The sequence below is a fragment of the Musca vetustissima genome, unplaced genomic scaffold, assembly GCF_032173495.1.
Source record: "Musca vetustissima isolate MV318-11 ecotype Yass unplaced genomic scaffold, APGP_CSIRO_Mvet_v1 utg783, whole genome shotgun sequence".
In the NCBI taxonomy this organism is placed as follows: domain Eukaryota; kingdom Metazoa; phylum Arthropoda; class Insecta; order Diptera; family Muscidae; genus Musca; species Musca vetustissima.
Genome location: NW_026872781.1, coordinates 25,106 through 42,025, shown reverse-complemented (window position 1 = coordinate 42,025; position 16,920 = coordinate 25,106). Strand labels below are relative to the sequence as shown.

The following is a 16,920-nucleotide window of genomic DNA, read 5'->3' as shown; positions in this document are numbered from 1 at the left end:
CACACACACAAATGAAATTAGAAGTATATATTTTAAGAGTATTATTGAACATAAAATGGATATATTTTTAAGAAATATACAATACATAATACATAAATATATATATATATTTTATATGTGCTACATAAGGTTGGTCAACAAAAAGAAAAGGAGAAGAAGAAAAACATGCAATGTGATTCTTAATAAACAAAATAATAATTAAAATTTTAACAAAGTTATATGTACTGTATGAGGGGATATTTGAAACATATCGATTTATTAAATGTCCGCCCGTCCATATGCTAAAAACCTTCTATAATTCCACAATGTACTGATTCCACAGCCATGGAAACTATCTGGTGAAATGTAAAGAAACCTTCGACAATTAAAAAAATGATTATAATTTTGGGCTTTGCGCTTATTAATTTAGTTTAGTTTCAAATATCCCTAAACGAGCTTTGGAATTAAGAAGAAAAGGACATTTAGCGAACTGTCTTCTCGTGAGGTATATGTCTTTCGATTATATTAATAATTTTGTTTCTTTTAGAAATTTGATGATATTATGCAAATGTTGCTAATGGCGTTTGGGTATGAAATCCTTAACTATGAAAATTCAGTTTAAGGATTTAAATTCGTTTTTAATGCTACCATATTTGGTAGCATTCAACATGGTTTCGTCTGGGTTACATTTACAAATCAAACTCTTACCGATTATATTGTTGGCCAAGATGCGATTCATCATCTTCTGATTGTCAGGGTGTAGGCTAGATTTTTTGTACCAGGAGGTTCTCACAAAAATTTAGAAAAAATAGGAATTGCTATGCTCTGCAATTGGGAATTATTCTTTGGACCAGTCGTCCCATATTTTGTCTTGTATACTGTTTATGGTATCATTTATGACTGTCAGCTGGTGTTTAAAAAGGTATCGTCATTAGTTGCGTTTATTGCCATTCGATCGTCTTTTTGTTATGGGTGGACCGAAAGTTACGATGTTAGAGTTTAAACCCCTATGGAGCTAGTGGTAATATTGGAGAAACAACCGATTTCCTAAATTGTTCAAAAAAATCATCAAAAAGCCATACCGCCATAGTTTTCATTATTCCGAGTCCATATTTTCTTAATTTTCCAATGCGGCCTTTAGTCGTGAATGTTTCTTCTAAAATAAAAAAATAATCACCTTATAGGCGTACACTTCCTTTGTACCATGCGTATACGCTTCACTATTCAATGATGTCAACATGGTCAAGCAAGCAGAGAGAACGACGAGACAAGCATAAATGAGCGCGCACATTTGAATAAATAGTTGATTGTCGTCGTTCAAACCAATCGGATTGTCAAGCACGGACGCAAAATCATAACAAGCATTAACCCTGCGTGTGGATGTGTGTGTACGTCGGCTATTCAAACGTCATTGTTGTTGTTAGTCCAATAACAACAACAGGCAGATAAACAAGTTTGTTTTTTTTTTTCATAAACAAACTTATGTGCAACAACAACAACATTGAATAGTCTATGCGCTACCATAAACAAACCGAAAAAACATAAAAAGAAATATGTCGTCAATAGCGCCACCACAACGTCAAACCATCCACTCGATTCACAACAAACAATTTTGGATGGAATTTTTTTGCCTATACGAAGCACAACCGGCCCTATGGGATGTCAACAGCATACAATACAAGAATCGCCAACTGAAAAGTCAGGCCTACGATGTAATGGTGGAAAAGTTACGTGAAATCGAACCAGATTCAGATCGTGAAGATGTTTTGCGTAAAATCAACATATTTCGTACGAATTATCGGCGTGAATGTGCACGCATAAATAAAAGTTTACAAGAGGGCCGGCCGTATAAATCGACCCTTTGGTATTTTGATATTTTGAGTTTTTTGCAGCCGACGGAGGGGCGAGAAAGAAAACGCAAATTAATCGATGATAGCGGAGAGAAGAGTATAATGGTGAGTAAAACAGTGTTGTCAATATGAAAGTACGTATATGTGTGTAAGTTTGGAGGATTTTTTTGGAAAAGCGTTTGAAAAAAAAAAAAAAACAGTTTTTATACGGTTCTAAGTATCATATCTATTGATCTACAACAGATATAGCCACATGTCGCACCATTTTGGAAAAGGGCAAATTGTAGTCGATCATTTTTTTCAGGATTGGAGAGGGACCATAATGGACCCAATTTAGACTTTTAGGGAGTTTTTCCAAAAAATCGGGGTCCAAAGCCCAATTTTTGACTCTATCATTAAAACGGCTTGAGATAACCCCATCGTATTACCATTCAATGGAAAGTTATTTTTATAAGCTTTGAAATTACTTTATATTACATTAGTTTAAAGTTTTTATTTATATAGTTGTTTATTTATAAGTTCTACTTCTAATATTGTAATTGTTAATACTATTTATTGGCCTTGCTTTAGTATTATGGAATGAATTGAATAAATAAAAAAAAATAAATATTCCGGATCCGAAGAAAAGGATGTAACCGTGTACCCGTACACAAACTTCCGGGTCAAATAACCGGGGACGTACCCGCCAAGAAAAAAATATATCTCCATAATTAGGTTAAAAATATCTACTTCTGGATTTTTTTTTTTCAAAAATCTGATCGTTTTTTTTAAACAAGAGTTGTTCCATGGGTCGATAAGAATACCTTTTGATGTTATAGGAGATCGTGTGAGCCAATAAGTTTCTTATAGAAATAATTTTTTGTATTGTAATTTTTTTCTTGGGGGATTTGGCAATTTTGCCCGATAGGTTGAGTAACGGATTATAAACGGTTCTACGGAACCAAGTAGAAAAAAACAGCTTTTATTCTAAAGCTTTCCATTTTAAAGCTTGTAGCTATATAATATTCCGGACATGTAGATATGCCGAAATCCCAGTTTTATTCCGAAATATATACAGGGATTATAACGTCTGCCTTTTCGAGATTTGAGGGTTTTTTTAACCACTTCATATTTTTTATGCTTAAAATCGGTTCGATAACTGAAAAAAAAAATGAAAGAGCTGGCTAATCGATATGCCCGCATTGCGAAGACGAAATGGAGATAATTGAAAATCCACTTGTCGGAATCCAAGTCTTCGCAGTTACTTATGTTAACTTTTCGGTAGTCTTATGTCGTTCGTGAACGTCCTAGTTCAATTGAACGAGTCAGTCCATTGAACGAGTGAACGACATAGTTAAATGTTTTTTATTGCCGTTCATTGAACGATTTTGTTTACCAAACTCAGTCGGTCTCTGAACGACTTTGCTCATCTTTTACACCTTCAGTGTTGTTCACAGGTGCACTGACTTTGACCAACTGAACGGCGTCAAATAAAAACAATTTCATATAAAATCTGTTAAATTGGATGAAGGTACGTGTCATAATTGTTGTCCCATTTCATGGAATGCGGTGTTTAAAATATCAAATACTGCCGTAGTATTTTACGAAATGCTGGAGGGTCAGTAAGTAATATGAAGCAAACCACCCCCATAGACAACCGTTTGTCCCGGAAAAGGGACAAAGGAGCTGTAGCGCAAACTAGTGTGCTGCCAAATATAATGGAGTTATGCCATCGACCACCACCCATTAACAGAGTCGAGAAAATAGATAGAAAAATCCTTCGAATGATTTTTGAACTGTCAGAACTTAAATAGAATACGATGCCAAGCCAATTGATCTGAGTAACCATTTCAACGATATAAACAACTGAACCAGGTGAACGAACTAGTTCACTTTAAAAAAATGATCTAGTTCGTTCAATCACTGAACTGAACGAAATTGCCCAAGACTACTTTTCGGTAAATATTAAAAAAATACACTCTCTCAACCCCACATTCGCTTCACCTTCTGCCCCCATATACATTATTTGACGTATGTCTAGTTTAAGCCTGGTCGAGGATCGTTTTGAAAAACATATAAGTGGTTCTATTTTAGCCGATTTTTACATCACTACAAATTAGAAGGTACCTACTAAAAATAATTTTTGTAATCAGGACTTCAAGACATGAATAATTACAAGGGTCTCAGTGTAAGAAAAAAAAGCATCATTGTAATGAGCATCCCTAGGACTATATGTAATAAAAAATGCTAAGCGAACTTTCTTATAATCTTAAATACCTCCGCGTTGAGTGGATGATGCAGTAGTAACATCAAAACTTACATATTTTATTTTTTTTATACTTGATATCTCCATTTTTTGCGTCTTTTAAAAAAATAATACACAACCTCGATAATTTTTACTACTTTACAGCGAAAACGACGTCAACAATCAACCACGGTTCTTAAAAGTGGCGAAAAATATGTAGTGCGTCGTTTCAAAGACAACATCATTGAATATAATCCACAACTGGCCGTTAATGATTTCGATTATGATAAATATGACGAAGAGAAAGATTTTGATTATGTTGTCGAGAATTTATCGCATGCACTAGCTGATGGGGGTGGCGGCAGCGGGAACATTGACGATGATGACGGTACGACGACGACGAAAAATGATAGTACCGATATACACGATGCCCTACAAATACACGATGAACCATTTGATCAACATGACCTTGCTGATGACGAGGATGTTGATGACAATTCACAGGTTGACTATGAACAGGAATATCAACGCTATTCAATGTTGGACGACATAACTTCATCGGCAAATAGTCAATGTTCTAAAAATGATCTCACATCGCGCGATATAACGCTGTCGAATAGTTTAATTTGTAGCGAAGAAAGAAATAATAAACACGATACCCTTATACTGACGGACGCCTCTGCGCTGCAGCAACATCCATCTGTTTATGATGAATACGACGAATCGGATCCAAATGTGGAGGTAGCAACAACTGGCGTCGTTGATACTATGAAGAATCTTAATCCGGAAACGCAGTGGCCCATCAAGGAGCATGTCTCAGAACATTATAAAATTAAATCGTCACCAAAACAACAGCAACAAAATATTACAATTGCCAATGATGGCAATGATCCCGTTGTCTCCACGTCATCCAATGAAGACTTAAATCATCATCGTCTAATCTCACAAAATACCAAATATGTACGCGATGTTAAAACTATGACATCCGATGCTATAAATTCTTCCGATAAAAATCACACAATATCACCCGCATCGGAGATAATGGCCAAATCATGGGCCATACAATACGATGAGTTAACGAATGAACAGAAAATACTGGCACGTAAGGCAATCAATGATATTCTTTTCGATGCTTGTATGAATCAATTGGTTTTGGGTTCCAATGGTCGGGTCACAACCAGCATTAACAATAACAGTAGTAGTATTAATTATGGTACAACGAAACATGCAAAGATGTCATCCAACGAAATGCCAGAAGTCGAAAGTGGAAATATATATGAGCAGGCCTCATCGTCATCGACAACAATTGCTATAGTTTCCGATAATACCGCTGGTGATCAGTGGTTGAAATTGTAGTTATTTCAGCGTACACGTAAATGTATATATTTATAGAATATGTAAAGAATTTATTTATATATAAACCGAGTTGAAGTAATATAAGTTATTTGTATAATAATATTAGTTATCCTGTGACCACAACAATGAATTTAAAGCAGATATTCGATAAGCGTGTCAGTGTTATTTCATATGTTGCTACTTGGTTTTTCAATCGAAATTAGACTGCAATATACAGAATTCTATTGCAAAGTTTTTCTGGAGCAGTGACGATAAAAAGGTGAGTCCATTTGTTAATTTATATTATATTTCATCAGTATTGTAATTTAATTATTAAGGAATTACCTATCTAGATATTGTAGTGGTATCCAAGATATCCAATTTTCTGACAGTCCGTAAAAACTGCTAGAATTAAAAGTTTAAAATTTCACATTTACGACTACTTAATTTTAGTCGTGAATTTACTTTTCAAGTATCCAATTGTATATACCTAAAATTAAATTAGCACGAAAATTCGACATACTCAAAATGGATATGTCGAGACATTGACCTATATTAAACAGTAAGGACGGTTAATATAGAACATACAAGAGATATTAATATCTACAATATCCTGTAGATAGAACAGACATAGAACCTTTGGAGGACCATTGGGATGTAATCGGGCGAAATTAAATATGCTATCTACATAGATATTTGAACCAATTGAAAAAAAAAACCCAAACACATAACATTCTGAAATCAATGAAAAATTGCATGTCAAACGGGCTGACTTGGATTCTTTGGTGTACCATTTGTATGAAATCGAGTAAAGTTATGTATGGGATCTATATATGAACACATGGACCTAATTGAGCAATCTTTGCATACGCCATTTGTTTTTTGTTATCACTCTATATTGAATATAATACCCTCTGCCAAATTTCGTGTAAATCGAACAAACATAGGCCCTTCGGTGCACCATCTAAATCTGAACCGATTTTAACAACACTTTGCAGACATCAATTTGGACCTAATTCAGTACTCTGTGCAAAATGTTGTCCCGATCGGACATATATTGGGAGTTTGGTGCATCATTTACATAAAACCGGCGAAAGTATGTATCGGAGTTATATCTAAATCTGAACCGATTTTCTCCAATTTCTATAGGGCGCATCTTTGGGCCAAATAAGTGAACTGCGCCAAATTTCATCCAAATCGGCTGATACATGCGACCTGTACTTTGTTCACAAACAAATATAGACGGACATGCGTAATTCGACTCAGACAGTGATTCTATGCATATTCTCACAAGGAATCATGCGTCTATCTCGATTCCTTTTGTCTGTTACAAACATATGCACAAAGACATAATATCCTGTACCACAGTGTGGTGAAGGGTTTAAAAAGTTTCTGTGAACATCTGGTTTACCCACCAAAAACATAGCCACATTGGTTGGAAATTCGCCTTGGGACCATCAAAGCGAGACGAGACCTTTAGAAGGATTCTATACCACCTAAACAAAGATATCGATAATTTATGAAGGAAATGATAACCCAAAAAACACATTTTATAAATTCTTTAATTACTTCTACTGAGGCGGGACTTTTATAGGGGGTTTTAACTACATAGGGAATAATATTCGCCCAATAGAACACAAAAAAATAAAATTGGAGCCACATCGGTTGGGAAACGAGTCTGACTTTATTGAAATACCATAATTCGGGGTACCGTTATATGGGGTCTACAGTAAAAAGTTAACAAATAACAAACATCCTATTGAGCGTATATACACTTTGATACGGCAAAATTTGCCTTATCGAAATATTGGTATTATTATTGGTATTGGCATATCCGTCCGTTCGTCTGTCTGACTGACTGTTACGCACGATAACTGTCGAAGGAAGTTACCGATTTCATACAAGCTTTGCACATTGTAATATTTCTTCCAAATTGAAATCAAGGTTGAAGATGGGGAATATCGGTCCATTCCTTCGGTAACTTCCAAAACAATGTGGTCAACATTTTGCTGAAAATTAATTTTGCAACAAACTTTGCACAACCTAATAGTTTTTTACCAAGCCTGTATATTGTTGGAAGGTAGTACCTCCCCAAAAAAATTTCCATTTTAATAAATTCAATATTAAGCGAATGCAATTTCCAATTTGACCAAAATTCTACACATCGTAATACTTTTACCAAACTTAGATCATGTCCGAAGATGGAACCCATCGATCCACACCTTCTGGTACCTCCCCTACAAATATTCAATATCTTAATCATTTGTGAATGCAATATCAAACGACTGGAATGTCGAATTTGATCCAAACATTGCTCATCAGAATATTTACCCTGGCTAGAAGTCCAAAGACTGGTAACTCCCCCACCAAGTGTTAAAATTTTGAAAATTTGTTAATTCCATATCAAAAGAATTAAGTGTCCGATTTGGTCCAAACTTTGTAAATCGTAATACTTTTACCGAATCTAGATGATGTCCGAAGATGAAATCCATCGATCCACTACTTCTACTCCCACAAACATTGAAACATACATTTCTATACATTATATAAATCGAATAATAAAACCCGTGTGTAGTAAATCCGTAAACATCCCCAAACCATAGGCTTGGGGTATACATCTGTCGGCAACACCGACTGGCTTTTTTTTTAGCTTGTTTATAACACGGCACTCCATAGACTTTGCATTAAATTACTAATAGCATGCATTTTGTATGTATGTGTGTATGCCTACGTAAATGCGACAATTGACGAACCGCTTTTTTAATTGCAATTTTATAAAATTTTAATATTATCTTCATCAATGTGGTGGTCCAAATGGGTTCTGTAAAAGAGTCGTTCAAGTCAGCACTACACCAGTACCCTTATAGAACAGTCGTGTTGTATCTGCCATGACTTGGTAACTGACCGGCTGCCTGCCTGCCCTATCTAGCTGGCTGTTTGGCCAACAAGGTTTCTCTCTCTCTCCACATCTCTCATTGTCGCTTGTGCGCTCTACAGCTCTACTGTATATGATTTATTTTGTGGACGCAGCTTGGTGAGACAAATTGTTGATGGCATATTTTAGTCGTGTTCAATCTTTTTCTCGTTAACAACGTCCTGCACGCTTGTCGTACTTCCAATCGAGAAAACAAAATTTCTGCTCTCCTGTTGTGTGTATACAAGCTTGATTCAAAATTGAGACCAAAAAGAAAATTGGTTCCAAACATCGGTTTGGGAAAAAGGTGAGTGTATGACATCGTGTGTTTGATTTGGTTTTCCTATACTTGGCATATGGTCAAATGAAGAATTTCTATTGAAAAATAATCATATACATATGTATATCTTCAATTATAATTGTATCCACATATGAATTTTAACATCTTCATATCAAAAGTTTGTTGTTCCAAACCCCTCCTTTTTCAACTCCACATAATAAAAAACAACAACAAAATGCAACGCATTTACGACAAGTCTGAATTTGACAAGACAAAACATCATCCGCCCTCTCAAGCCACCTCCCCCTCGCCCATTCATTCCCATGCCTTAACCAAACAAGCAAAGCGAACCTAGAGTACAATGTTCTTCGTGTTCGGGTCCAACAAATATATAAGAAATTCTCATTTAGCTTATTCTCCGGACAGCAGGTTTGGGGGTTTGCCTTTGTTTTGGGCTGGCTGTCTCTCTCGTTCGCTTGCTTGCTCTATTGGTGTGCGTTCGAATATACTCTCAGCTCCCTTGTTGTTACCTTCACCTCATTGTGACCCACACGTACTGTATGTACGACGAGGAATGTATAGATGTATATGCGTACGTTCAATTTTATATCAATGGAGGGATAGACAAGTGTTCCGATGTGTCGTCGGCATCAAAAAAATGCAAGTAGAAATTTTAAATGCATTTTTTTGTGTTGCTGTGCCGCCGACCAAGTTTTGTATCTGATATTTCCACAGTTTCTTGTCGCACCTATTTGTCAGAGATGGAATTGTATTTTCTTTGGTATGCAGATCCAAGGGGATTAGCATCAAATATAGTAACCTATATAAAATATTGAAGAAAGGTCCAAGCTTTTATATGCAGGCATCTCAAACCTTGGGCGTTTCATATCGAAGTTCTAAAAGTGTCGTAATGTTGGGTAGGCATGTTGATTATGTTGAGAAATACAAAATTACAGACTCACAGGTTAGAAAACTAGGGTAGGATCTGATAAAATGATTGAAATTGGAAAGCATGGACTCATATTAAACATTTTCGGGAAATAAATTTCCATTCCATTAAAAATTGTTAAATTACTAGACCTTGAAAAAATATTCTTTAACAAGTCCATGCCTTGCCTATTCTAGACCTTGAAAAATATTCTTTAACAAGTTCACGCCTTGTTGTACCCTTGAAAAAATATTCTTTAATAAATCCTTGCCTATTCTAGACCTTGAAAAATATTCTTTAATAAATTCACGCCTATTCTAGACCTTGAAAAAATATTCTTTAACAAGTCCACGCCTAGTTGTACCCTTGAAAAAATATTCTTTAATAAATCCTTGCCTCAGTTGGCCCTTGAAAAATATTCTTTAATAAATCCACGCCTCAGTTGGCCCTTGAAAAATATTCTTTAATAAATCCTCGCCTCAGTTGGACCTTGAAAAATATTCTTTAATGAATTCACGCCTATTCTAGACCTTAAAAAAATATTCTTTAACGCCTAGTTGTACCCTTGAAAAAATATTTAAAAAAAAACACGACTTGTATCCTTGAAAAAATATTCTTTAAAAATGCACGCCTTGTTGTACCCTTGAAAAAATATTTTTCAATAAATCCTTGCTTACTCTAGATCATGAAAAAATATTCTTTAAAAAAAATATTCTTTAAAACTGGAAAACCTGTTACCATATGCTCTTCATTTATTTTTTCAAGATCTGCTAGAAATCCACAAATTTGTATACCTCGCGTCGCTAGGTATGTATTTTCTAGAGCCTTTGTAGTTCGAGTTGCTCGAGTTTGGAACAGTCTGCCTCATGCATTCAAATAATGTATTTCGCCTAAAATTAATGGCGTTTCCTGCCTGATCTATTTTGATTTTAGTTATCATATCGCTTCTGCCAATTTGACCATTTAATTATCCAATTTAATGTATTTATTATAATCTTAAAAAAAGTCCTTGCAAAACAAATGTATTGAAATTTTTTCATTTTTTTCATTGGTCTACCAACAGCTCTGCCAATATGTCATACAACGACAAATGCTCAAGGATAAACCCCGCAAAATACTCAATTTGGAGGAACGAGTGCAGGCGATTCGCATGTACGATGAATTGCCCGTCTATCAGCGAGTGGCCTCGGCCTTCAAATGCAGTTGGGAACAAATCAAAAATATTGTCGCCAACCGCAAACAAATTCTCAAGTACTATGCCAGCTGTCAAATAATTGATGTCATGAAAGACGATTCCAAAGTGGTGCGTCACAAGAAAATCAACTTCCTCGGTAATTGTATGTACGAGTACATTAAACGAGCCCATTATCATAATTTACAACAAATAACCGATGATGTGATTCGTGATCGTGCAATGGAATTTAAAGAAATGATCAACATTGAAAAGTTCTTTCCCAATCGGGCGTGGATACGTGATTTCAAGTCGGTCTTCAATATTGATTTGGAACACATGAATCAAATAATTGTCTCGAGAAAACCACAAAAGTCACTCAACTGTAAGGACATAATAACCTATTGTGCTAAGGAGGTAGATCATGCCCTGTCCTCACAGCCGGGCAGCACAAAAAATCAAATGCTACCCGATTCTAGCGGTGGTAATAGTATGGAATTGGGTGAGGAAGCCGGTGAACATTTACTGAGACATCCGATATTTGATAGTGCGGACAGTGGCGAAGAACAGCCGCATTATGATGAGGATATGTTCAATGAACACGAAGAGGTGGGGCCCACAATTAATTTTGGTGATTATCAAGTTGAAGAAATTGCCGAAGATGGACAACAACAAGACGATATTAAACCCGATGTGAGTATATTGGAGAGTATGCTTAAGGGCCACATGCCACCATCATCAAGACAAACACCTACTGACCTGAAGATAAAGGAAGAAGACGTAGAGGAACCCCCAGAGCCGTATATTTGTAGGACAAGTTATGGAAATATGTCATCGACATCAGCAACCAGTGTAACAGATGAAGGAAGAGCACCACCAACAACAATAACCAGTTATGAAGAAGCTTTAGCTTTCTTGGAACCCTTAGAAGATTTTGCAATATTTGAAGAAGATTTTAAAGCCATCAATTTATTAACACAACTAGCCGAGGTGTTTGAGAAAAGAAAAAAACGTAGAATTCAAATACCAACAAACTCATCGTGAATTTAAATTTTAGTTTTAGAAAAAAATGAATATGTGATAAAATTAAAGAAAAAAATCTTCGAAAGAAATGTGGCTTTTTGTATTTTTGGTTTACAAATCTATTCGATTCATATTATACAATTTTGAGATTTGAATGTGTAAATTCAAATTTGTTGGGGAATTCACATTTCCGTATTTTTTTTTATAAAAAAGGGGTTTGTTTTTTCAAAAGTTGTAAAAAATATATATTAAAATTTTTTAATTTATTTTTTGTTTTGTTCAAAAAAGTGCAAGATTGTTCTAATTATTGAAATCTTTTTCAATTTTTCTTGTAATATTTAAAAGTTTTACCAGCTTTTGAGTACGGGAACAGACAATTTGTTGTATATTTAGAAAAAAGATGCGATAAATGAAAGCCAGAGAGAAAATAAGTCATAATGCTTCAAGTGCAATGAAAAAAAACAACGAACGAGAAAGATGGCGATGCTTTGTGGTAGGACAATGCTTCCAAGAGTAACAGCGGAAAAACGAAAAAAATTCGCTTAGTCATCCATTTTGTTAATAAAAAATACAAATGTCGACAAGTTCTAAACAAAATCTGAGAATTCAATTTCTGGAAAAAAATATATACATAAACAAATTACACTATATACTATAACATCATATATCTTGAGAAATGTTAAATTTTGCGGATCACTCTACACTTGCAATTCTTCGCTGAGATTATCATTGTTGGGTTTAAGGCAAACTTTTAAAGCTTCCGTCTCTTCTTCCAAATGATCGAGTTTTTTCATTAAAATTATCTAAAATAAAAACATTAAAAATTAAATACATGAAATTAAAAAAAAGAAAAAAAAAACTATAAATAATTTTATTTTTTCACATACCTTGGCTGCTGATATAATTTCTTTGGCTATTCTTAATGGCATGTGTTCCACAGATTTTACCAATTGCATTGGCCGACATTTGGCTATATCCTCAATTGTTTTATAGCCGGCCGAATATAATTGTTTGGCTCGATTCTAAAATAAAAAATGGTGGCAATTGCAAATTAACAAGTAACTTCGAGTTATGGAAAAGAGATATTTCCACCGAAATTCATATTTACCATTTTCACAGCTGGCAATTCCAACAGCGGTTCTAATTCCACCGTGCCACACCGATCCATTTTCTTGCCAACACGTTCAAAGAGACTTTTAAAACACCAAAATTCCTCTACCTGATCACACAGACGTACAATAGCACTGGCTGCTGCTGTTGCTTGACTTGTCAAATTCTGTAGCATACCACGTTCAATATTATATTTGGTCGCAACACTAGGTATGGGCATTAAATTAAGCAGATCCACAAGTATCAAAACCTTATAGAGACGATTTAATTTCAATTCCATTGGGCCTTGTATGGACATGGTTTTGGCCATTTTTGCCGCATGGGCCTCAGTGAAACCCAATTGCTTGAATAGACGTTGTGTGGGTTCCTCCAATTTTTCATAGCAATGAAATAGTATTGTTGGATCCGCCGGAAACAGTTCGTCACCATGGGCATTGGAATTGAAACATACCACCAAATACAGAATGTGGGCATAATTTGTTAGAATCAATTGCTTTTGGGCTGTGGCCAGCTCATTGTGTATGGCATAGGCTCGTTTATAGTCAATGCCAGCCTTAAAAGCTGCCTTACCAATTGTAGTCAATTGGAAACGGGTAGTGTTGTGCAACTTTATTGTACGTTCGGGCAATTGATGATTATTGGTTTTGTTGGCCAAATCCTGGGTTATCAATATGTCCGAAATATCCTTTTTGGCATCGTTGTTGGCCAATTTTAAAACTTTATTTTTAAACATTTCACAAAGTATTTCCTTGACCATTGTGGTAACTGAAACGCCCAATTGGCTGGCCTGCACCGCCAACAGAGTGCTCTGGACTAAACGATGCAAATCCGCGCGACATGAAGCCATTCCCATGCCAATTGCACTTAAAATAAGAGACTATAAATGGTATGGCAATGGCCAGGAATTTATTCCATTTCAAAATACTACCTGTAATCCAATTTTGCCATCATAATCCAATGAACTTATAGCCTTGTCCATTGGGGAGAAGAGCATTTCACCAACTCGGACATTATCACGACTCGAACTTATGAGAATACTTTCGCCAGCCTCACCCATACCGGCACGGCCAGCGCGTCCAATCATTTGTTTATATTTACAAAGTGTCATAAATTCGGCACCCACATAGGGTGCTCTTATTATCACCCTTTTGGCTGGTAAATTTACACCGGCTGCCAAGGTTGAGGTGCAGCAGATTACACTTAAAACACCGAAACGATAAGCTGCCTCGATAAATTTTCGTTCGTCGGTTGTGAGGCCCGAATGATGATAAGCCACACCATATGGTATGGTACGTGCCAATACCGGACTCAAAATGCCACAGACTTTATCGAGAGCATCCATCAAATCCGCCTTCTCACTTTTACGATATTCCAGGAATTTGCTTCTAAAATTGAAAACAAACATAAAAACGCTGAAATTGATCTTTTGATTCGTGGATTTATCTAGAAAATATATACTGTCACCATAAAGTAATTCAGTTGTATAAAAGGCCATTAATGTGAAACAGTACTGAAGAAGGTGTCCTGTGTTCATAAATACTCACAGAAAGTCTTCTATGCCTAGGAGATAACCACGAAATCTCTATGGAAAGCTTTATGAAGCTCTTGTATCCCTTGACATGACAATTTTTCCATTTTATCAGAAAAAAAAATAGAAAACTTACTTGGGCAAAACACGACTCAACAGTACAGCAACATTTTCACAATTTTTACGTGATGAACAAAAAATGAGACAACCATTTTTCGGAGCACATTCTGTTACCAAACCAGCTAAATGATCTGGATCCGAACGTAACACAGCTTCGCTATACTGTAAATGAATATATATTACCAACAAATAAAATGCAATCGTAAATTGTGTCATCATAAAATACTCACATTAAAATTAACACTACGACTAAATACGAAAATTTCCTCTAATGTTTGTCCTTGTAAATTTATTTGTAATATATCACGGCCACATTTTATGTATTCCTTTAATTCGACCGGACGAAAACCGCGTGTATAAACATCGGCATTTAAAAACTGTGATATTTCCGACAGATTTCCAATGGTGGCACTCATGCCAACAATTTGTATTTTTGCTAAATTGGTTTATGGACTTCGTTTTTACATCAAAGATTACTACAATTCTAAGTAGAAAAATACCCACCATTTAAATACATAACTTTCGTGAGTAAAGCTTCCAAATAGGCACCCCTACCCCGTTCGCCAATCAAATGTAATTCATCTACAACCACTAGTCCAATTTCATTGGCTCTTTCGGCTTCAATTAGACTATCAAACAACACCGCACCCTTTTCAATTGAAGCAATAAAAATACTTTTTCGTTTCTTTCTAGGCACTGGCGGACATTTGCCCTTGCCGGCTGTATATTCTTCCACTATGAAATCTAAGGCAATGGCAAAGGGTGACATTGCACTAACCTGAAAAAGAAAAGATGGAAAATATTTATAATTTTTGAAAAAACATCGGACTTACCTTTTCCTGAACTATGGACACATAGGGCAATATAAATAGGACATTCTTTTCTCGGCATATTACCTCGCGTAACATTAAAATTTCAGCTACTAAAGTTTTACCACCACTTGTAGGCAAGGCATAAATAAGATTTTTACGTTGTCGTATGGCTGGTAAATTGAGGCATTCATCTTGCCATTCTGAAAATGCATAAAAACGTAGATTTATACAAGTTGATTTCAAACTCCATTACAAGGATTTTTAGGATTAATTTGGATTACAAAGACATTTGATATGTGTTAATTGGTTGTATACAGCTTCCAATACTGAAATACTCACCATACAAACTCTTTATATTCTTAGTTTCAAAAATCATACGTTTAACTCTATCTGGAAGTCCATAAAAATCGCCCTTACAGGGAAAATCCTCTTTGGGCTCCTCTTCATTGAAGTCATCAGCATTCCAACTAATATTCGAAAGATTTTCTATTTCCCTGTTAATGTGTGTCTGTTGCAATGGATTTACGGTACGATTTTGGATTTCTTTCCGAGTTTCATATTGTGTACCCGCTACATAACAATCCACATTTCGTTGAGTTTTATTAATTGGTTGCTGGCCATTGCCCCCACCATCCGGAGGTTTGGGTATTTTGAATGCAACATCTGCTAAGAATTTTTGTGTTCCCTGCATCAGCATTTCATCGAGGGGAAAATCATCATCATTAAAAAGATCCGGTTCTTCCATAGTTTTCGAAGTTGTCTGGGTTGTGGTTTCCTTTTTACAATTGTCATCGGCCACCAACTGATCCACATCGATTTCCGAGAACAGTGTATCATCACCCAAAATGCCAGCATCGGATGTTGGTAAAACGGGATCTATGGGAGTGCCACCCACATTACTGTGTACACCTTCGGATTCCTGTGGCAATACAATGTCACTGAATAGGCTATCATCATTGTCATTGTGAAAGAAGCTATTGCCTTTAGCATTCGTGGATTTTTTGTTCGCATGTCCCTGATGGGACTTGAGAATAGTATCCAATTTTACATCTGAGAAAAAGCTGTCATCCGTTTCTGGCCAAAGGACAGATTCACTGGGTTCTATTATGGTACGGTCACATCTTCTTTGACGTTTTATTTGTTGTTCTTCACTTGAACCATTTGAATTTTCGCGGGCTCTGATATTTCGGGAATTTCGAGACATATCAAAACGAATGGGTATTTAACAAAACATCTGTAATGCCATTCAAAATCAAAACAAATTAAGGCGCCAAAATTTGTAAACAAACCTCTATTAACAGCTGATTTAGGTTTCGTGCTCTCTCTCTCTTATCTTTGAGAGAGGGTGAATTACAAACAAAACCATGATTGCCAGATTTATTGTGTTTGGAATTTTATTTATATTTGAACACTTTGTATTTATAAATAAAGGTTTAAATAAAATCAATTATATAATAAAATGGCAAGAGCTGCTCTTCTGCATCAACGAAATACAAATAACGTCAATGGATTTTTAATACTACTGGATATAAATAATTTTAAGAGTGCAACCGGCTGATTGACATACTTTCCCAAAAATGTTGCTGCATATTCCATAAGGGTGGCAATATCTTCTGTTTTTATTTATTTCTAAACAAAACATTTGC

At 35.6% G+C, this 16,920-nt stretch overlaps 2 protein-coding genes across 2 annotated transcripts; one reads left to right on the top strand and one right to left on the bottom strand.

The window, feature by feature from the left end:
* Positions 1 to 10,574: 10,574 nt before the first annotated feature.
* LOC133338325 (uncharacterized) lies at positions 10,575 to 11,725 on the top strand. Its single transcript, XM_061546504.1, has one exon. It carries the CDS (start codon positions 10,601 to 10,603, stop codon positions 11,723 to 11,725), a length of 1,125 nt encoding a protein of 374 aa, XP_061402488.1. The 5' UTR covers positions 10,575 to 10,600.
* Positions 11,726 to 12,402: 677 nt separating this feature from the next.
* LOC133338314 (helicase POLQ-like) lies at positions 12,403 to 16,478 on the bottom strand. Its single transcript, XM_061546494.1, has 9 exons — positions 15,614 to 16,478; positions 15,296 to 15,474; positions 14,967 to 15,240; positions 14,693 to 14,898; positions 14,479 to 14,624; positions 13,743 to 14,196; positions 12,813 to 13,691; positions 12,592 to 12,726; positions 12,403 to 12,507 (listed from the first exon to the last, which is right to left on the bottom strand). Exons 1-9 carry the CDS (start codon positions 16,476 to 16,478, stop codon positions 12,403 to 12,405), a joined length of 3,243 nt encoding a protein of 1,080 aa, XP_061402478.1.
* Between the last annotated feature and the right edge of the window lie 442 nt (positions 16,479 to 16,920).